Raw genomic sequence first — 21,678 nt, forward strand, 5'->3', positions numbered from 1 at the left:
ACCCGCTCTCCGTGGAGTGATTTCTGCTCCATTCCAAGCCCCATTCTGGGATTATCCCAAGTCTCGTTGGCCAAAGAGTGACTGCACGACAGCCGCGCTACTGCTGGGCATCCGAATCATCTTCTTGGTGCCGCAGCGATCTGCCCACCATCCCTCAAGTTGATGAGCGGGTACCCGGCTTAGCGAGGGCGAGGAATGAACGGGAAAAGAGTCACAAACACGACAATACGGGTTGGTCTATCTCCGGATGAGGGTCTTCGAACGTTGTTTCCTTTCTTTTTTTTGGGTCCCCAGGGCGAACGGGCCATGGCACTATGTAATTTCCATGACTCGGCCGGGGTCAGGAGATGTCCTCATCACAAACAAGGAGTGTTTACCTCTTTCCCGCTATTGACAACGTTACTTTTTATCATCGTCGGGCCGGGTCAAACACGAGCTGCATGGACTGTCTTCTCACCGCTCCTTGCGGAGGTTTGTATAGCACGATCATCACGAGCCATAGAGATGGGAACCCTGTTCACTACAAGGCCAATCATTCTTGCTACAGTCGTACAAACCGTAGGGCCACACAGCAGTGCAGTTGGCCTTGATATCCTTGTCTGGGCAACTGGCGTACATTCTAGCGGATCAACCGACAGTAGCATCGACAGTAGCACATCCACCAACAGGGTGGTGATTACTCCGTACCTATTATATGCTATGATTATTACTCCGTTGAAACTAGCCTTGCGGTAGGGATCCTCTGCGTCACGCTAGTCGTAGTTAACGACAGGGAAATCGACGGTGCATCATGTTTTGGTCGAATCTCGGCCGTGTTTCCATACCGAAACCGCCCGATTCCCATACAAATCCGTGACAAAAGTACTTACCATACCGTGACGATACGCCCACTCCTTTCCCCCTCTGCGCTCTTTTCTCGATCCTTCTTTCCCCATCTTTTGGGCCTTTTTCTTTCCTCAACCCCTCCCCAGACTGCCATCTCGACCTTCGCCGTCTCTTGATTCGACTCCATTTTCATCGCACGCCTTCCGAAATTATTGGACGCATAATTACTAAAGTCTGCGCCCATCCTGAACCACGACCAAACCCGCCCTTCTTACTGCAAACACCCCCCCAACATTCGACTAGCGGGTCCAGACTCACGACGAAACGACGGAACGAAACAGCCCTTTCGACACTCACACTCCCCGCGTTATATCTACTACTTTGCCCGACTCTATACTCGACCTCCTTCTCTCGGTCGCGCCGAGTTTTACTCGTTAAATCCCCGGAATCTATTGGACTAAAAACGCGATAGTAACTGGGCATGGCTTTGGCATCCATGGATGCTCTGGGAGCCTTCTCCCACCTTCAAAACAACCTGCCCTCTTGGATCACTCGCGTCTCGGAACTGGCTGCACACACCTCTGCCAAACACGCCGAATATACCGCAGCATACCGGCGACATACCACATACAAACCCCGGCGCCGAAGAAACAGCTCCGTATGCTCCATCCGCACCGATGATCTCGTCCCGATCGCACAACAGCAGGGCCCGACCTCGGAAGCCATCGAAGCAGCTACTACCACAACATCCGAAAACGATGCGCCAGTGCCAGTGCAAGTCGCTGGGCGTAAGCGCGGCACGGATGAAGCCCCATCGATCGACTCAAGTGAACGATACGCCTTCGTCAGCATTCGACATAATGTTATTATCGAGTATGATGGCCACACGCAAAAGGCCCTGGAGGAGATTGTTCGAGACATTGGAATTGCCAGGAACAATATCCGACGGGGAAAGATGGGTATGATGCCTCGTGGAAGTCTTCGATCAGCTCTACTCCACAAGACTTCTGTGGGTGGTGGCCAGCCAGGTGAAAATGGGTCGCCATTATCCGCACTGTCTTATGTTCGCAGCACGAGGACCGGCGGCGGTGTCGTCGGTGTGACTGGTTCTTCGGGACTTCGTAAGGAATCTCCCTTTGACTTTGCCGACAAGCAGCTAGAGCTAGCCCACGGACTCTGCGAGACCGCCGCGTCCCAGGCCCTCCGATCGGGTGACTGCGGTACCGAACTTGACGGTGTAGAGGAGAAGTTCAAAATGCTACTGGAAATGGCCAACAACGAAGTAAAGCGCCTCGAGGACGAAAAGAAACAACAGGAGGAAGAAGCCAAAGCACAGGCGGAATCGCAATCAGAATCGGTCGAAGAGGACGCGCCCGCGAAACCACCCATGACCCCGACCGCGGCACGACTCGCTCGATTAGCCGCCCTCGCAGCGAGCAAGCCGACGACGACTGCGGTCGGCACCATCGAAGTCGACGACGCCTCCTCGATATCGGCCGAATCCATCGACCTGTCTGCATTCCGGTCCTCCCGGATCCGAGTGTAGAGTGATCACGAAACCCCATTTTGAACTTCCTCTCGGCCGTCTATTAGCGATTTAGCGTGTGTGTTGAAGCCATTTCCGACCAAAAGGACAAAAAGCATTGCCCATCGGTTGACAACATCGATATCCAATTTCTTTGAGATACCATTTCCTTCATTTTGGATCTTTTGCACATTCATCGTGCCATTCTTACCCTACGGTTCGCGCGTATCGCGCCTTGATCAACACCGATTTATCTCTCTTTGACTACCACCATTTCTTATTTTTTTTCCTTGCCGGGCTTTGTTCTGGGAAGCCCTATCGCTGGTCTTTCTATTTCCTATCTTTTATCTGCATCGGTTCATGCCCGGAGAGCATGGAGTTGGCGTTCTTTTGGGTTTGTTTTGTTTTATCGGTTTACGGCCTGGCCTGGCCTGGTATCAGGCTCTTAGGAAGTTGGTTCGTTCTTTGACCAGACTGTCCAGTATTTATCTTTTTTACTATCTCGTCTAGAGATTGAGTTTATTTCATTGAGGATGTCTCCCAACTTGTCTATTTGCTGAGTAGTCTCATCTCACCGTAGAGAGACTCATGATGCAACCTCGGACAGTTCCAAACGACTAGCAACGGTTGTGTTGCGCGGGCGTCCATCCTTACAGGGAAATCAAAGCGAAAACTCACCGATAATTATGTACAATATATTCAATTCAATCCTTTCTATTCATCATCATTGGTGTTTGACCCCGTTGTAACCGACACTCGGTATTGAAACCACCAACACGAAAGCCTACGCAGTCTTACCCTCCCATGCATAGCTGTTGTCACCGTCTTTCTGTCAGATCTCCTCAGAAACAGTAAAAAGCAGCACAGATAACAATTCGCCCCCGCGCCCGAAGGATTCAACGAACGTGCAGATGGTATCACGCTTGGGCCAATTGTTGGCACGCCCGCTGGGGGCGTCCAAGACGAAAAGTTTCTCTCTTGGTACAATAATATAAACGGTTGGTACCCAACATCCCCCCTCTTGTATGGACAAGAGGGATAATCAAGTTGAGATATGCACAAGGTGCAGGGAAAGCAACCAGGGTGGTTTCTCATGCATTGAGAGTGTATTTTTGCAGGGGTATTGTAGATTGTTAATGGCATTGTTCTCGGATGCGTCTGCGTCTCGTTTGAGAGATTGATGGGGTGCCGGGGCGTTGCGTTGCCTCGTTACACTTTGGTACTTTATTTTCCTCCGCTATCGAGGCAACATTGTGGCTTCTATTACAGATGTGAAACTGGTGAAGCCAGAGAGTCGGGTCCAAAGTATATTAGAGATGGGGGTAGGTCTGTAGTTCTGGTCATAATTGTTGGGATTGTTACGAACTACCTGTTAGTGGGTGAAAAACTACAGAGTACATCAAGACGGTGGACGCATCCTCGTATAATGTGTTTCTTACTGCATATTCGAAGAGATAACAGGGATCTACCCATTAACGCAACCATCGCAGGTCGCAGGCCGGTCGACATACCTAGTGTAGTCTTCATGGGAAGCATGTCACTAAGAGGCAAATCTGGTTTCTAGGCACGCCGCCATGCCATACCATAGACCCTGTCTGGACCCAAGATGTGGTACTTTAGAGGTATTCATGGTGGAGATGGCAAAAGCACGGAGGCAGCTGAACTCATTTCCTATCCACCTGTTAGGGCGAAGGAACAGGGAACTGGCGACTATGAAGATTACCTGTGCGGGTGGCGCACTAGCTATTGTAAGGCGAGCTCGAGGACAGCGGCGAAGCTTGTGGAGAAACTATCCTGTAAAGCTTTAACTATGGACTATCAATTATAGCTATCTATAGGTTTACGAATACGTTGATTTGACGATCCCCATATCTTGATGTGCCGGGTATAAACTCTCATTCTTCTGCCTTTATCCCAAAATTACAAGGTATTAGCCCTCGTCCATACCTCGATACATACCAAGTGAGTAATGTACAGCGTATGTAATTCCAAACAAGTACTTTCTGAACAACTCAACCTGGTCCCAGCCCCACTGATCCGCCCTCCCGGGACCCGCTCGTACCGCTGAATGGCCAGGGGCAGCGGAGTCGCAATCAATTGCCCTTTTGAGAAATCCGGGAAGATGCTTCCAAACGCGTTTTACGGAGGACAGAAGTACGATGCAGCTGCGAAGGAGGGAGGGGGTGAAAAGAGGATGGGGGGGGGGAAGGATTTTTTGGGCTGGGAGGAAGAATTGAAGGGCAATCTGTTGTGTGATGTGAGTCGTGACGGGGTGGTTGGATATTGGCTCAAGGTTTTTCTTTAGCTTTTGGAATCGATGTGGAGAGGGATAGGGTTGGAGGGATAAGCTATTGGGGAAGAAAGGCTCGATGGAAGTAAGCGTCATACTTTTCGATCGATTAGCTGTCGAGAAGACAAGGTTATGTGGAGTGCGGAGTACGGAGTTCCCGATGAAGTAGATGTATGTTGCTCACGTATGTTGGGAACAATAGCCAGGATTCCTTCCTGCATGTCGCTTTGTTTTTTACGATGAAGGGTGTCACCCACCTGGGCTCCCCTTTCTGAGCTCACTGTAGTCAGAGGACTTTACAGCATAACAATCCCTTGTTGAAAAATCGTGTGGAGCGTTCTACGTCTAATCTTCTCCTTCCTCGGTTAAAGGTTAATGCAGGCGAACTGCGAGTTTATACTAGGCAGCCCTGAACCAACGTTTATCCTTTGATTACCCTCGCTAGCTAATATCGAAAGCGACGGCTGTACCCCGTAACGCCGAATTTGAATTGCTGGCGCCGAAATATAATTGTTTCGATTTCCTTTTAGTTGAAACAATAATCAGATAGCTTATCTAGACATTGAGGCTAAGGTTACAGCGCACATCGAATCGGTGCTCTTGTTTAAACAATGTCTTTTTTAACTAATCGGGCGGTATTGTTAGGAACATGCACGAGTACCTTTATCCATAACAACAGAGCCAGCGGGGATATAATTAACCCTATGGATGTGGTATTATCTTCAGTAGCAAACGGCGAGATTTGGGTGCAATGTTAAACCGGTCCTCCATATCCATGTCATCACTCTTCATCTCTTTGCTTACCACGAGGGTAAACCCTCCTCGCATCACTGCATCAACGGCAAGATACAGCTCTTCCCACGCAAGATTCTGCCCAATGCAGTTACGTCTTCCCACACTGAAGGGCGTCAGGGAAAGGTCCATCGCCTTCGTGCTATTTAGCCACCGCTCCGGCCTAAACAAGTCGGGATGCGGGAAAACGCTAGGATCACGGTGATGGACGTAGTTTTGCATTCCAATCACCGTGCCCACAGGTAGAGTCATATGCTCAATGGGGAACTCCTCAGTGACGATCCGCGGTAGTGTAGAGATGATGGTAGGGTATAGGCGAAAGGTCTCCTTAATCACTGCGTTGATATAAAGGTTGTTCCGAAGCGCGAGTGTGTCACCCACCGGGAGACTCAGTACCTCGTCTCGAAGCCTGGTCTGAATTGCCGCATTCTCTGGCCGCGATATGGCATACAAGAGGTAGGTCAATGTGGTAGATGTTGTTCCGCTACCAGCAAACATGATTCCCATTGCCTCCTCAACGAGCTCGTCTTTCGTTAAACCGCGGCCCAGGAATGAATCAACCCCGTCCAATAAAGGTGCTAGTAAATTCTTTTCGGTGGATTCTCCTCCCCCCGCTATCACTCTTATAAGATGATCAACCATCTTGCGGGACTGTGCTTCCCAGAACACCAGCTGCCGAAAAGGATGCCCCAGAGGACCCGGAAGCATGAGTGCGAGCTTGGTAGAGCGCAGCCACGGCATTATAGATGTAAGCGGGAGTGCTTTTGCACTATCATCCATCGCCTTCATCAGAAGGCTGGTTGTATCCTCTGTAGCTTCGGTGGACAGATCCATGGCAAAAGCAGCCTGACATATAACCTCAAGGCTATAGCGGCTACAGAGTTCAAAAACATCGACCGTTTTAGCAGGTGAGTGGTTCGCACCAAGTATAATTTTAGCAGCCAAATCCTCGGCCTTTTTGCGTACTAGTGGATTAAGGACTGTGACTGATTGCAAAGAATATGGTACAGCGCTGAGTCGCCTTCTCGCAGAATGCTGACGAGGATTCCTGTCCAGAAATGAGGTTATCAGCAAAATAGGTAAGAAAATGTGGTAGAGGGATTGATTAGACCAACGTCATCTGAAAGATATTGTCCTTGCCCACAAAAGTAGCCGCAGCGTAGAAGTGATGGTCTTTCACAATTGACTTTGAATCACTATAGATGGACCGATAGTATCGATGATCTCCAATAGACACTTCGTTAGGCCCGATACGCACGACCGAGCCATACTGCTGGTGAAGGTTATGTATTTTCTGAGAAGAAACAATACCAGTAAGCTATGGGAATAGTAAGAAGAGCTGAGAGTGCTCACATGGGCACGCTGTCCTTTGATTGTTGCTGCAGAAATAGGAAGGGAGGTCATGCGAGCCCAAAATGGACCTGGTACAGAACGCAATGGACTTGCGAGAACGGCAAATAGTATCTATAACGCTGATTGTTAATTTTCTTGTTGCCTGCTCATTACTATAAGGAGCATTGAAAGTACCTTGTATGCGGTAAATACAATATAAAAGACGATGAAGTAGACCAGGACCTGTGGGGGACTCTGTAGCCCCAACTTTTCAATAGCAAAATCTCGTGCCATTTCGGAACTTCGACTAATTATTCAGAGAAAAATATGGCTAAGAGCTGTAGCACGGGATTATGTTCGATATTAAAGAAGCTCGCTGCTGCAGCCAAATATTCAATGTGGAGCCGGAAATGCCGGTTACCGAAGCGCCTGCTCTATGCCGCCTGCTCTATGCCACCTGCTCCAAACTCTAGCCCTGACCTCGAAGGTCGATGCGGGGAATTCGGAACCTGCGGGGTCAACTTGAGAAACCTGGTCAAGAACAGCTTTATACCTCCGCCTCGGTCACAAACCGGAGGAGGGCGACTCCACAGTTGGATTTGCAAAATACTCATCAATGACATCGAGAGAGCTGGCTTTCGAAGCCGATTCGATAACTGCAACGAGGCCGTGATAGACGGATAGATTTGGGAGGCTTGTAGACGGTGGAACAAACATGTCCGACATTATGAGTTAAACGATTCTAGAGGCCAAGATTGCAAAAACGCTCATAAGCCTGGATTTCGGGTTTAAGGGCCATAATGTTGTCAATAGTACGCTTTCAGTCCCGATAAAGAGGGAGCACACCATTTTTACATATGTTAGCTCTAGTAGGAGGTATTCCAGGCCATATCTGAATCGAAGTTGCAGCTCCTTTTTACTGATCAAGGAGTTAGCCAGTATCATTTGATGAATGGCGCTGTGTGGTTAGCTAATGTAATCAGGCCCAGCAATGGGCAATAACCACCGGGATACGACTACCGTTCCAGAACCAGAACTCGCTTGTCAGCTTTTGCAAGGTATGCAGCGTTAATGAGTCCATTGTGCCCTGAACCGATGACGAGTACGTCCCAAGTCAGGGTTCGAAGATGAATGGACACCAAGCTAAGAGTAATCACAAACCGTTTGTGGAGAATCGAGCGAGGTTTAACCGATTTGCAAATAGGTATCGATTTTCAAAGCATGTTAGGAACCTCCCCTCTCCCCTCTCCCCCAAATTTGAATACCGTATGCAGATGTGATACAGATCAAGCTCAAGCCAGAATTCCAACACTGGTCGGAACTGCGGTAACGTCCAAGCTGCCACCCCGCATCGGAATGTGTGGGGTAGCAGGGAAGCTTCTCGGAAGAGCGGAAAAGTTGCTTTGATCCAACTTTGCTCTGCAGAGTACCGAGTGGTAAAACTGGTATTTACCTTGGGTAGACAAGGAGGAATGATATCGGATACACAGCGACCACTTGAGCCGCACCATAAATCATGCGAGCGTTGTACGTATACCAGAAATCTTTTTAATCGTGGAATAATCTCACTAAACAGGACAGTGCTACGTAAATCGTCACCACAAGACACAAACGCACCCTTCGAAAATTTTGCCATCTAAATTTGTAATCGACTTTCAGCAAAACAACGATATTTTTTAAGAATGAGACTCGCCGAAAAGGAATCCTTTATTTTAGAACTCTAACGTTGCATGACAAAGGCTGAGTGTAACTGTCCCCAGATCGGCTTTAATGCGTTAGAGTAATCAGCTCTGCACCAAATATAACACAATTTATACCCAGTTGACTGGAGAGACACGGAGCTGCGTGGTTCGGCGCTCGGAAAGGGACAGTATTGTCCACCTCCCGAGCTCATATATTGCCACCTTCTCATTTACCAGGCGAAGACCATAAGTTTTGTTGAACCACCGCGGTTGCTTGGTGGGGACGGAAATGCGGGGTATAAAACCGCAGCTTTCTCGTGCCTGCATCATCCCTGTCACAAGCAATAAAATCAAGTCTCCGCCTCCTATTCCGAGCGCTTTCTTCTCTTCCTCCCTGAATGACCTTGAGATAACCCGTCTAGCTCTATGTGGAGCCGAACTACTCCGCATGCCAAACTCGTGTGTTGATTGCGGCGCTGCGTTTGCCAGAAGCGAGCACCTTCAGCGACATCGCCGAAGACATCTCGGCTTACGACCTTTCACGTGCGAAGAATGCGGATCCACCTTCTCTCGAAAGTGAGACGCGTGAGAAACTTGCATAATCAAGGATGTGAGCTAACACATAGCGATAGGGATACTCTCAGCCGACATATGCTAGCGCACGACCCTCTAGAGCATGCACGTAAACGTCGAAAACATCCCTATATCTCCAAGGCATGCATGTGCTGCGTGAAGTCCAAGCAGCGCTGTAACGGTGAGCTGCCATGTGCAAGATGCTTCTCGAAGCAATTGAGTTGCTCCTATACTGTGTCAAGAAATGAACCCAGGTCATTACCTAGCCCTGGCTCACCGCGAAGCACCCACGGCGGCAAGACTTCACATAATGGCTCTTCTGGTCAAGATACAATGTCTATTGCTGGCTCGTCATTATATGACAATGATCACAGCAGAGATCTTTCCTTATTGGAAATCACGACAGGGATGGGACTTGAGGCAGACACCAACTGTGTTTTTCCAGTTGTATCACAGTCTTCAGACAAGCAAAGTTCCGGTACAGAACCTCCGCGTCAGCCATCCATGGCATCCATGGCCACAGGGCATTATATCGACGACTTATCCGCAATGGCAGAGGATAATAACCTCGGAGATTGGGGCTGGGGTAGTGTTGGCATTCCATGGAGTCAAGATCGGGGTTTGCTGTTTGAGGATGGCTATTCGAGCTTCCCATCACCTGTAACAGCCTTTCTAGATGCTTCAGCTAAATCATCCAACCTATCAACTGTTTTTAATCTAACTTCGCCTGCATGGAGCGAACCAGCAGCCCAGGAATTCGAGTTTGAAGCTCCTGCCCCCAGCTTTACCCAGACAATAAAAACCAGCGGTCTCGACGTTTCGAAGGAAACCAACACGTCTTTGAGAAGCCAAAAGGTATCGACACCACCGATCAGCGGCCAAGACCTCGAGTTATGGATGGCAGAAGACTATGGCCATGTGCCTTGCCTGGCCCCCGATACCTACGCCATTATGACTTCCGCTTTCACTCGGCTCAACTGCGACAGCGAATGTTGCGTTCCTTTTACCAACAGAGACTTTCCCCTTCTAAAACATATGCAAATATACATACAAGTCTACTTCGAGGAGTTTCACCCCGTGTTCCCCTTGTTACATAAGGCAACTTTCTCTCCTAGCAACGACAAATGGGTGCTCAGCCTCGCAGTTGCTGCAGTTGGCTGTCTTTTCTCTCAGAATTTGCGATCAGTGGAGAACTTTTATATTCTGCATGAGTTCCTACGCCGTGCAATTCATATCCAGGTGATTATCTGTCTATAAACTTCAAGAATAGTATGCTCATGGTCAATCGAAACAGTTGGAGCGAACTCAGAGTTCTCCGCCCGACATTTGCATCGTGCAAGCTGCTGTCCTAAACCAGGTCGGAATGATGTTTTCTGGAGACATGAGATTCGCTGAAATCTCGCAGACTACAATGGCAATGGTTGCAACTATGTGCCGGAAGATGGCCTACTATCATGTTGGACCCGGTATGCCAGCAGAAAGCGATCCCTCTGTTTGTCAAACCTGGTCGGAATGGATTAAGAAGGAAAGTAGATTGCGGCTCTTCTACTGTTCTTGGGTAAGTCTCTCCAAAGCATAGCTCTATTGAGACGTCACGGGATCAGGTACTCATATCTTAACTTCGATTTAGCTGCTAGACTGCCAGCATAACTGGTTTTTCGCCCTCCCTATCACGCTTCCTATTGAGTTCCTTCAATTTCCGATGCCATCACATGAGTCTGCCTGGGATGCGTCTTCTTCAGATCAATGGCAACATAGTCTCAGAAATAGTATGGGCCAACATCTCGGAGCGAAAGCTATCGCTAATTGTATTCTCAGATCCAAATTCACACCCCTCTGCTCCTCTCCGCAAGAGGCTTTTGGATCTCTACCGCGTCCAAGCGCCATTACAGCTAGGGGCATTCAATACTCTTCTTCTGGTTATGGGTGTATACCGTGACGCTCCACGGCTACGTCGTACCACCTTATACATGAATATCCTCCAGCAATATGCTGAAACCTTACCGCCATCGAATCTTACGCATGCTGTTTTAGATCACATTCACCTGGCGTCAGTATTTCTTTACATACCATGCACAGAGCTTTTCGCTTTTTCGGGATGGCGTGTGACGGAGGCCCAGCAAGCTAGAACTGCCACGAAGCTCCAAAGATGGATGCAAAACCAGAGTGAGGCAAGGACTGTACTCATGCATGCGTGTCATGTATGGTCAGCGATCCGAATGCGGCGCGCCGCAGCACAGCATGAAAGCATGGGGTTCTTACTCGCTTCAATAACAATATGGGCCTTGATCGAGCTTCAGAACAAGCCTAGTTCTAATGAGATAGATGCTTTGCCAACGGTGCGATTAGACAGGAATAGCGATGATGTGATGAGATGGGCGGCAAGCACCGAGGCAAAACGCCTATACCTGGGGGGCGTAGGGTGCTTGTGGGGTGAGGCCGCTATTGCGAGGTTGGTAAGAGTGACTGTAGAGATACTCGATGGAGGCATAGCTTGGCCACGGGCCAAGGCCACGGCTCCAGTCCTGCGACAGCATTATCTTTCATGGCAACACATCCGTCGGAGAACAGCAATGCTAGGTCAATCATGAGATGACATTATAAAAAGACATTCACAAAGCGATAGGTCTGGGAAATAGAACACAACTGTCTGTTAATCCTACTAGGGAAGAGATCGACACGTACCTTGCGCAATATCGATCGGTCGATATTGGCTCTGCAGGTGTGAGGAGCCTCTTTCTTATTGGAAGATACCGACTCTCTCTATGGGCGGTGCTACTTATCACTGCAACACCGTTCCATCTCTTGTATTTACACCTTGGTCAATCTAATATGGTTTCACATGTACTGATATGAACAGATATAATTCTCTGATATTCCAATCCTTAGGCGTTAACGACTTTGGTATGTTCATCAGACCAAGAGATTTTAAATCTACGAAGATCTGGAGCCTCAATACCCGGTCTAGAGAAATGCTTTTGACTATCCTGTCATTGAAGCGTTAAGATACCTTTACAATAGCATGGTTTTGCTTCAGAGATTTCGCAAGCCAACTATGATATTCTCATTCGCCAGGAGTGCTTAAATTATAGGCACCAGGCTGCTGACAAGTAAGGCATTAGGTCGCTTGTCCTACTTGCGGATAATCTGACTATGCAGGATGGTGGCGACGCTACCATCTTACGAGTGACAAAAGAGTCCATGCATTCGGCTGGTGAATATCGCTTCCTCCCGGAGACAGGGATAGTTAAAAGGCATTCTATTCCTGAATGAAACGTCCGATTTCCAAGGACATTCACAGATACGCAATACAGATACAGGGGGCCAAGCACATAGTTAAAGGTGACAGCTACCTCAAGCTATGGGTTTCATTTTCCCTGTTTTCATATCTCTGATCATTATGAGTCTGTTGGTAGTCTCTGTGGTTGCAATGTCGTCCAGGAGGCTCAAGTCAGCAATGCCGTTGGCAGGAACTTGTAGCGCTGCTTGTCATCCGCCACAGAATGAAAACCTGGACACTATAGCTCTAGGACTGGTGAAATGGGGCGAGACACCTGAGCAGTCCACTTGGATGCGAAAGCTGAATCACATCTGTGGGGTTGATGAACGGAAGGGACAGAGCAGCTTCACTTCTTTTGAGGCGGTGGAACCTTCCTTGACTACGCTGTATTCTTAGAATAACCCAACGAGAGAGACGTGCATATAAGCTAAACATACCAAGTACAAGGAAAATCAAGTTTATGAGAAGAAAATTTATTATACATTTGCCATAGCATACTCGACATCATAACGTATCGTAATATCAAGGAGCTCAGATCTTTCATGGCAACGTTCTCAAACATTATAGGTGACATGACACGAACATCAGCCGCATATTACGAACAAAACGATCAAACGATAGGAAATGGGAAGACGAGTCCGCGGCACGGAGCCATCCCAGAGAGAGGAAGACACGTCTTCCCATGGAACGGGGAGGTATTTCCAAATATACCCCCTTTCCCAAAAAAGACCAAAAGAATCAAACAAAACAAGCCCAGATCAGGGTCGACCCACTTAAAAGTAAGCGGGACCGACTGGGTATCAAAAGACCTCGGGGAAGGTCGAGTCAGATCTGGACTCTATTACCGTAGTACATACGTTGGGTACATTTGCCAACAGGAGGGACGGGGGCAAGTAGTGCCCAAGACCAGCTTAGTAGGAGGGCTTCTCCTCGTAGATGGGCGGCTGGCCCTTGTCGACGTCCCAGGAGATCTTGCCCTTGGCGTCGAGCCAAGCGTCCTCGTCGGTGATGGGGATAACACGGGAAGTGTGGGCGACCTCCTGTCGGCTGACACCGGCGGGATCACGGGGAATCCAGAGAAGAGGGACCTGGGAGTTGACGGCCGGGTGGCAGTAGGCGTCACGCTCGACCTCGGGGTTATAAGTGGGGAGTTCCAGCGGGCTAGGGACGAGGCGACGGAGAGTCTCGTAGTTGTGATACTTGTCCGGGCGCAGCCACTTGACGACAGCGTTCGGCGGCTTCTCCTGTCCGGCGGGAAGAGGGCCGTCGGCGAGGCCCTTCTCGGCATCGGCAGAATCAACGGCACCGACACCAGAGTCCACATTGGACACGCCGTTGTTCTCGGCCTTGGCGGTGGAGGTGCCAGCCAGACCGTCCGAAGAACCATCGAGGTGCTTGCGCTCCTGGGCGAGGAGAGCTTCCTCCTCGTGCTCGAGGTTCTTAGGAAGGTAGTTAAGGAGCGGCTCCATGGCGGTGTTCATGGAAAGGTGGTAGAGGATGGTGAAGACCAGGAAGATTATCATGATAACCAGAGGGCCCAGTGCCATGCGGCTGGCGCCAGTGGCCATCGCAAACAGGCCGATCAGGCAGACCATGAGCAGGTAGCAGCCAACGGTGAGGTGCTGCAGAGCGCGGGTGTAGCCGCGACCCTGGCAGTCAATGGTGGCGTTGGAGACGTACAGCATGTTGTACCGGTAGGCGAAGTAGAAGAGATACAGACCGACGGTGGCAAAGCCCATGACAAGAGGAGCAATGCAAGAGTAGATGATACCGATGACGGTCAACAGTGTGAAGACCGGGTAGACGGTACCCCAGCCAAGACCGGCCAGGTTGGACCAGCGGGTGTACATCTTACGGGGGGTGCTGTCGAGGAACTTGCCCAGAATCTTGCCGAGAATGAGACCAACAATCTGGAGCAGGGCACCAGCACTGAAGGACAGACCCTGCAGAACGATGTAGGAGACGTAGAAGTTCGCGGCCTGAGGGATCTTGTTAGCCAGCAAGCTGGCAGCAGACGAAGGGTCGTTAATGATAGAAGTGACGACGCTAGTGGCAGCGGAGGCGACTGTAACGACCAGGAAGACCTGGACGACCTGGAAAGCGAAGTACATGTTCTGGACAGTCATCTCAACGGCGGCGAGACTAGGGTCACCTCCCCACTTGGCCATGAGGCGGAGAATGATAGGGACCAAGGCCATCAGGACGGACATGAGGATAGTGGGCAGAAGACCGGTGATGACACCAAGGATCCAGCTGGGGACGTCCAGGATGAAACGCAGGAAGGGGACCATGTCGGTCAGGGAATCGATGTTGGAGATGGCACCCACGACGGCGGTGGGGATGGCCCAGAAGATAATCATGGCAGTGACAAAGGCGATGGTAGCACCGTGGCGGATTATGCGCTCCCACCACTTGATGCGCAGGTTAGCCCAGATGACTTGGGTAGGGTCGAGACCGATGTAGCGAGGAGACATGTGAAGAGGCAGGTTGTGAGCAACGGACTGGAACGCAGCCTGGGCATCAGCCTGCTGGAAGAATTCGACAAAGACGGAGGAGACGAGCTTGACATCGTGAGCACGATGCTTGGCCTGCAGCTCCTCAACCTCGGGGTTGAGGCGCTCGAGCTCGGAACGAGCCCAGTTGATAGTGTCGACCTTCTTGCCAATCAGGAACTTGAGACGGTGGGTGGGACGGTCCTTGGCCTGGACCCAGCGAGCAGCCACGGAGCCGGACTCGTCGTCGAATTGGCCGGCACCCTCCTCCTCTTCGGCGTTGCCGTTCTCCAGAGCACCCTCCTTCTTCAATTGCTTGTTGCGAGCCTTGTTGGCCATCTTGATGAGCTTGGTCTCAGCACCCTCCAGCTTCATAGCAGCGCTGTCGCGCTCCTTGAGCTTGTCCTCCAGCTCAGCAGTGTCAGTGGCAAGCCAAACGTTCTTCACCTTCTCGCGGCCGAACATGGAGAGGATCTTCTCCTTGCTCAGGTAGTCCTGAGTAACGGCGGTGAAGAGAACAGTGCGCGAAGAAATGCGGCTGGCGTACGCGGGCGAGTAGAGATAAGCCTGGCGCAGGTTGATGTAGAACAGGTGCTCACGAGTGATGGTGAAGAACACAATTCCTGTAAAAATGACAATTAGCCCTCTGCTTCGTAGTCTACCTTTGATTCGACTCCAAAATGAAATTCTAGGTTTCGGGGGAAAGTTCAGTTCCAATTCAAGACTTACCGACAAAGATCACCGCCAGGAAGCAGTGAGCGTAGTAACGGCCATACTGAGAATCACTGATGTTGGAAATACTGAGCATGTTCAATTGCTGACCGCCACCGCCGCCAGTCGCATTGACTGGGAACAGGATAGGCCAGGTGACGATGCAGCCGACAAACATCAGGCCCGAGACCAGCTTGAGGAAGCGTAGCAGCAGATACGCGTCCATCGAGTGGTGCTGCAGGACGTAGGTGTCGGGTAGCTTGTACATAGCGGAGATCCAGTTCCATAGGCCAGTGGGGGTATCCGGGGTGCGCTGCCAGTGCTTCAGGCTGCCGATGTAGGTACGAGGCATATACATTCTGCGGTTGCTACGGCGCAGAATGATGAAGAGAACGACCATGACTGCGAAGGCGATCAAGGACGGGATCAAGGTGGTCAGGAACGCGGACGCCGAGCTAGATGCCGACGAGACATCCTCCTATCGGGAAATGTTAGCATCGCGAACAGAATAATCAATGCGCTCCATCTCCTCATCACAGCGAGTGGAGGTCGTACACTGGTAGTCCGGGCAGACAGCTGGTGCCATGCACCAGCCTGGTCCGCCATAGTTGAAAGTCGCTGTAAGGCGAGATTCGGAAGTCGAGAAAGCGTCTCGGGCGTGGAGAGACGATTTGCTGCACGTGGAGTGAAGTCGACAAGTGGTCGAAGAGGTTGTAAAAGGGAAAAAAGGAGAGATCAAAAAAACAGAAGAGGAAAAAAAGAAGGCAGAAGGGTCAAGCTTTAGAAGGGGAGGGGCATCGGTGGGTGACTGATCGGTGATCTTGGGTCTACGTAATTCCCTGCTTTTTTCTTTTTCTCTTTTTTCTTTTTTTTTTTTTTTCTTTTCCTCGCGATCACTGGTTAGATTCGAGTGGCTTTTACAGGGGGGTGTCTTTTTGCAGAGCTCCCCTGCTCGTTAGCGCTCTGATTTAATTACTCTTTCCTCGGTCCCCCTTTAAGCTCCACTTGGTGGCTGGTGGCGAGTGAGCGATCGATCCAGATTTGCACCCGCGCTGGTTATTCCCCCGTTTCCTTGCGATCGTCGCCTTTCCTTTGGTTCACTCTGGGTCAATGACTCGATGAGATATCTCACTACGTCCATACTGACTACGAGCTATAGGGGATAGAGACCATTGACAATGTCACATTTCAAATCTACCCTGGCGAGATGCAACTACTGCACAACCTCGGGATTTATTTACCAGCAGCAAGGGAAGCTCGGACAAGCCCGACCATTGAAGCACCGCCACACTAGCCACACGAGTCTCAGCCGAGGGATCCTCGTCGAATGTCAATGGCGAATGGGCCACTCTGGTTGATGGCAAGGGATGCATATCGGCCAAAATGCCAAAACATCAGTCAGTGGACCACTGCCAATCTTCAAACCTGCAGCAAGTAATGTACCAAAGTCACCTCGTCCAAGCGCCTGCATGGTCGAACCCCAGACCAGCTTTCGGACAGCTTTGGTACTTACGGAATCCAGGAAGGGGGGGGGGGTTGGTTTCGCCACCGCATCACCATTGGATCATTCGTGTATCAGGTAGCGGCAAAACAAAAACAAAAGGACAAGATACGGAGCCACAGCTGTCCAGCACATAGCTGCCTATGGCGTGGTCCTTCCAAGCAAGTCCATTATTGCCGAGCGTCGAAGCCTGACAATTCCTGGATCAGTGATCACCCATGTGACGACTATCTAGCAGATCCTTCTTTCAACTGACGATCAAATGTGTATATGAGCAGGCAACCCGCCATTGCCAGTCCATCAACGGGTGAAGGTTTCAATGGTGCAGCCAGGATCACCATCGCTAGACACAAAGACGCGCACCAAAAGGATCGCCGACGAGGGGGCTTCCCCCTGGTCGAGGTTGAGGATATTTTTGCCCTAGGATCAAATAGGCTTGTTACTATGAGCATGCGCCGCTGTGTTGGACCCAATCGATCGGGCGCGCTAGCAGGACTACCAGCTGCTAGTGGACTGCACTATTCAATCTACCCATGGATTTGTGGCTGGGCCATCGGAAAACCAAGTCGAATTGGAAGATATGGCCCGGTCGGAAGATAACCACCATTTTTTTTTTCGCTGAACTCCTCTCGTGGGAAATTCCATGCAGTGGACTACTCAGCGCAGAGTCCATCGTTTGCACTTTGTCCTCCAATTCTCCGGACTACTGCAGCTAATCGAACTAGGGAGCATTGGATGGCCACAGGAATGAAGTGCAAGAGCCTACGGACCAGCCGATGCAGTCCTGTCGTCGACTCGTCAGGCTAACTCAACTCATGGAACGATCGGCGATCTTTTTTGCTAATTTCGTCCAATGAATGGGATCTCATCTCCTCCCCATTCCACGGATTCCCCAATCGTTCATGGGAATCATATGTCCGTGGCTCATGGCTGATCGCTTAATTTAAGTGATAAAGTGAGCCGTGGGCATCTTGCTATGGAGACAGTAGCCCACGATTTCGTGATAGCGCCAAACACGGCGGTACAGAAGAGATACACACGTTCAGGAACTTCAGGTACCTTGAGGTACCCAACCATACAGCTCCAAGCGAAAAGTAACCTCGGAGAACATTTCCCTGTCGGCTCCGAGTCTCCACAAGTTCAATTCTCGCGAACTTCTGACCGCAATTGCACCCACTAAGGCTGACCAGTGGATAAGCCACGAAATTGCCCTATTCTATTTTTTCTCCATACTCCTTTCTGATATCAGTTTTTCTTTTCTTTTTTTTCTTCTTCTCTCAAACTATGGAGTACTGTGAACCAAACCTAGCATGTACAGCTGTCTTCGACAGGTTTTGGCTGGTCTCCACGCTCGATGACGCTCACACTCGCTGTGTCCAGGTTCTCGGGCCCTGCCAAGCCCGGTTCACGTTGTCGGGACTTTCGAGGTACACTACAAAACCTCGTGCCTGATGCGACGAATTGCCGTTTGCATCGGGTGGATCGTATGAGATGTCGAATGAATTTGCATGGCGTCCTGACTTGTCATGAGCTGTTTACGTAGATGTCCATATGTAGAAGATAGGGCAATTTGTCGTCGTCAGACCGCTCATGAGTCGATATATATTCACACACTTCCTGGCGGCTGAGTGTTAACACATCCATTTAATGTCGATCGTTAACCATATGGCATAGGTATACGCGGCTACTTAGGGTTGTTATTTCCTGGTAGAGACCATCCAGAGAGCAGTCAAGGACAGAAAGCCCTCCACGCTCTGTGGATATCCTGCGATCATCAAGGTTTCATCCATGGATGAACCTCTTGTTGGAAGTCCTCAAACGTGAGGTACCATGGACTGGCTGCCATAGTCGGGCATACCTGCTTTTAAATAGTTAGATCTTGGCTGTTCACTCAGCCTCAAGGAAGCATCCTCGTTGAAAAATCCATATCGCCTACTTCCATCCACTTGACGGTACCGCACTTCAGGGCAAAAAAAAATCCAGAATCTGTCTAATTAGGTGCAAGTGTAGGTCAAATGTGGACGACTCGGCCAATATATGTATGCCTAGGGCCGAACGGTGATAGTGCAAGTCAAACCAAAGAGATAAGCGTTGATGGTAATAACAAATCGAAATAATTTCATTGGTGCAAAGTACCGCTACTACTACCATCAAGACTAGCTTTGAGGTCAGCCTCAAATACACCAATGCCTCGAATGGGCGGCCGTAGCGACAAAAAGGTCATCAAAAGCTCATTGAAATAAAACTGCAGATCCGGCCGCAGCTGCCTATGTGCCCGGAGTAGTTCACCGGTTGACCATGGCCGTTCAGCGTCCCGCAAGTCTGCATCGCACGCTTGCTCCAGTAATAGCCATAGTAGCGTCTCGCAAGCAGGGTGTCGGTCGAGCTGGTGCTGCTCGACCAGCGAGGTCAGGTATACGAGGAATCGATGAGTCTGGCTGATCGAATCCTTAAAGTCCCACAATGCGGCGGTGATGTAGATAAGCGAGGCCGACCGGCTGACCTCCTGGGTCTGCGCGTCGCGGACCACGTACATTCGTGATGCCTGTGGTACCTGCGAGGGCCGGGGTCCGCTGGAGAGGAGGGAGAATAGTGGGCTTTCCATCTGGAACGCGGTGCGTCGATGCGATGATTGGGGTTGATATTGGGGAGCGCTGTGCCTTTGCATAAGGTCTTGTGCTCCATGGAGGAATGTAACCAGCCAGCGTTGGTCAGCGGGGGATAGGGTTGGAGATTGTGATGGCAAAATGTACCGCACGTATTGGACGAAGACTTCGACGGGAGGGTTCGATCCAGGATGTCGGCGCATGAGTTGAACGGCATGTTCAAGGAATGCGTGGGCATCTTGGCTGCTTCCGAATCGCTCCTCTGACAGGGCCATGCCTGCCAGAGCCATGGCTAATTGGTCGTCGTGTACTTGCAACAGGCCCGTCGTAGCGTCTTCGATATTCTTTCTAACCTGTCCGACATGTCGTTGGACTTCCTTGGAGTCGGGTTGCCCATACAGCTGGGCTTTCCATCTTGCACAATATACAAGAATCACGGCTTGGAAGGAAAAGGGATGCTCCATGGCCGTTCGAAAGATTTGGTTTTTCACGTAAGGGTTCTGACCGGACCAGTAGGTCAATTTGGTCGTCCAGTAATCCACCAATTCCATATCTTCCGGGTTATGAGCTATCGGTAAGCTGGAGAAGGGATCTCTTCGCGATGCATCGAGCATCGTCATGGGTGATTCCATTTGTAAGGGTACCGTTTCTCGGGCATATGGCTTCACAGTCGAAAACCGGATCTGAAGCTTGAGGAATTCACCTTGTCAGTATATTGATCCTTAACCTCCTTGTGGAAACATAAGCAGATGAAACGAGGAGACAGAAATGCCATACCGATGATTCCTGCTCAACAGCAGGCCCCGACACGCCTGTTATAGCCGCCTCCTTGGGATTGTCCGTGTCGTACCCTGAATCAGTCTTGACTGGCCAGACAGTTGGCTCTGGGGCTTGTTCTGGCTGCAAGCTTCCATGTGAAAGTTTTCGGTGTTTCCTTTTCTCCTGAACATGATGTCGCATCACATGTGCCCGCTTCTCCTTCGAGGACGAGGTTGAGTCGACAAAATAGAATGACTGGTTCTTGGGTTGAGATTCCGGGCCAGCGCCGCGCCGGCGCCGTCTCGACTTTGCATTTGGATCGCCACTGCTGGAGGGTCCTACAAAAAGACTGGAATATGAGCTGCCATGGCCACCGGAGGTAGATTGTGTTGAGCGGTCTGATGTGGAGGGGAAGCTATCACGTACCCGGAACATCCGGTTTCGACGACGCCGAGGACCCAATGGTTGGAGGGGTCCACGTCGAATCCACCGGCCTTTGTCCGTTGCTAGACATGATTGCGAGATAGAAGCCAGTGGTGATCTCGACGCAATTCAGCGATTACAGCTGCATACCGCGTCGGCAATCATCAATATTCCTCCAGCCTGTGTCGGGATTTGGACAGAACCATCGCAGGCCTCTGATGCGACCAGTCAGACAAGGCGAGGGGGCCGGAATCAATTTGCTGGTGCCCCAGGCAGGGTGATAGGAGGGGAAAGGTGACGTTAGATTAGGCAGATGACAATTATAATCAACCCGCAATGCAAGGCGAAAACAGCCGATCATAGGTTGAATCGTCTTCGTCCTCACCCGCCTGTCCGAAGAATTGGGGAGGAATGGGCGAGACAGAGAAACCCTCAGACCAGCTCAATACCCTGCTCAAAGAGAGAGAGAGAGAGAGAGGGAGGGAGAGAGGGGTGGAGAGAGGGTTGGCATTCAGGAGTTGATATGTAGAGTTCGTCCACCGAGAAAACGAGGCGTGCTGGGTGCTTTAGGTATTACCCAAACCGGCTGAAGGGCCTAATGAAAGTGGTTAAACCCCGGAGGAAAGTGGAGCGCCCCATCTCGGGCTTTACAGTAGTGCGACCATTTGTTTTTTTTTTTCTTTCTCAACAAGGCACAAGGGTGAGGGTGAGGGCGAGGGGAAGGGGGGGCAATGAAAGAGTCATCCCGAAGATGTGACTGGCCAGAAGTCGTAGATGGGGGGGGGATAGAACCCTAAACGAGCCACCGGGAGTCAAGGGGAGTTCGAATGGTCGGCGTTCAGAGGGAAGGCAAAACCTTGGGAGACTCGACGGACTGAGCGCTGAAC

At 50.4% G+C, this 21,678-nt stretch overlaps 5 protein-coding genes across 5 annotated transcripts; 2 read left to right on the forward strand and 3 right to left on the reverse strand.

Annotated features, from left to right (window-relative positions):
- Window positions 1-1,306: 1,306 nt before the first annotated feature.
- N7496_007079 (uncharacterized protein) lies at window positions 1,307-2,371 on the forward strand (the record flags this gene model as incomplete). The annotated part of the gene is made up of 1 exon (XM_056700008.1): window positions 1,307-2,371. One exon carries the CDS (start codon window positions 1,307-1,309, stop codon window positions 2,369-2,371), a length of 1,065 nt encoding a protein of 354 aa, XP_056555421.1.
- Window positions 2,372-5,342: 2,971 nt separating this feature from the next.
- On the reverse strand, window positions 5,343-6,266 carry N7496_007080 (cytochrome P450; the record flags this gene model as incomplete). Its single annotated transcript, XM_056700009.1, has 1 exon — window positions 5,343-6,266. One exon carries the CDS (start codon window positions 6,264-6,266, stop codon window positions 5,343-5,345), a length of 924 nt encoding a protein of 307 aa, XP_056555422.1.
- Window positions 6,267-8,868: 2,602 nt separating this feature from the next.
- Window positions 8,869-11,610, forward strand: N7496_007081 (Zn(II)2Cys6 transcription factor; the record flags this gene model as incomplete). Its single annotated transcript, XM_056700010.1, has 5 exons — window positions 8,869-9,022; window positions 9,054-10,258; window positions 10,290-10,577; window positions 10,650-10,788; window positions 10,838-11,610. Coding segments are annotated over 5 exons (2,559 nt in total), but the record flags the coding sequence as incomplete, so codon positions are not given.
- Window positions 11,611-13,210: 1,600 nt separating this feature from the next.
- Window positions 13,211-16,108, reverse strand: N7496_007082 (uncharacterized protein; the record flags this gene model as incomplete). Its single annotated transcript, XM_056700011.1, has 3 exons — window positions 13,211-15,414; window positions 15,521-15,980; window positions 16,058-16,108. The coding sequence occupies 3 exons, from the start codon at window positions 16,106-16,108 to the stop codon at window positions 13,211-13,213; spliced, it is 2,715 nt and encodes a 904-aa protein (XP_056555424.1).
- A 3,014-nt stretch (window positions 16,109-19,122) lies between these two features.
- On the reverse strand, window positions 19,123-20,882 carry N7496_007083 (uncharacterized protein; the record flags this gene model as incomplete). Its single annotated transcript, XM_056700012.1, has 3 exons — window positions 19,123-20,298; window positions 20,387-20,706; window positions 20,795-20,882. The coding sequence occupies 3 exons, from the start codon at window positions 20,880-20,882 to the stop codon at window positions 19,123-19,125; spliced, it is 1,584 nt and encodes a 527-aa protein (XP_056555425.1).
- Between the last annotated feature and the right edge of the window lie 796 nt (window positions 20,883-21,678).

Source organism: Penicillium cataractarum, assembly GCF_028827025.1.
Source record: "Penicillium cataractarum strain IBT 29864 chromosome Unknown utg000005l, whole genome shotgun sequence".
Classification (NCBI taxonomy): Eukaryota; Fungi; Ascomycota; class Eurotiomycetes; order Eurotiales; family Aspergillaceae; genus Penicillium; species Penicillium cataractarum.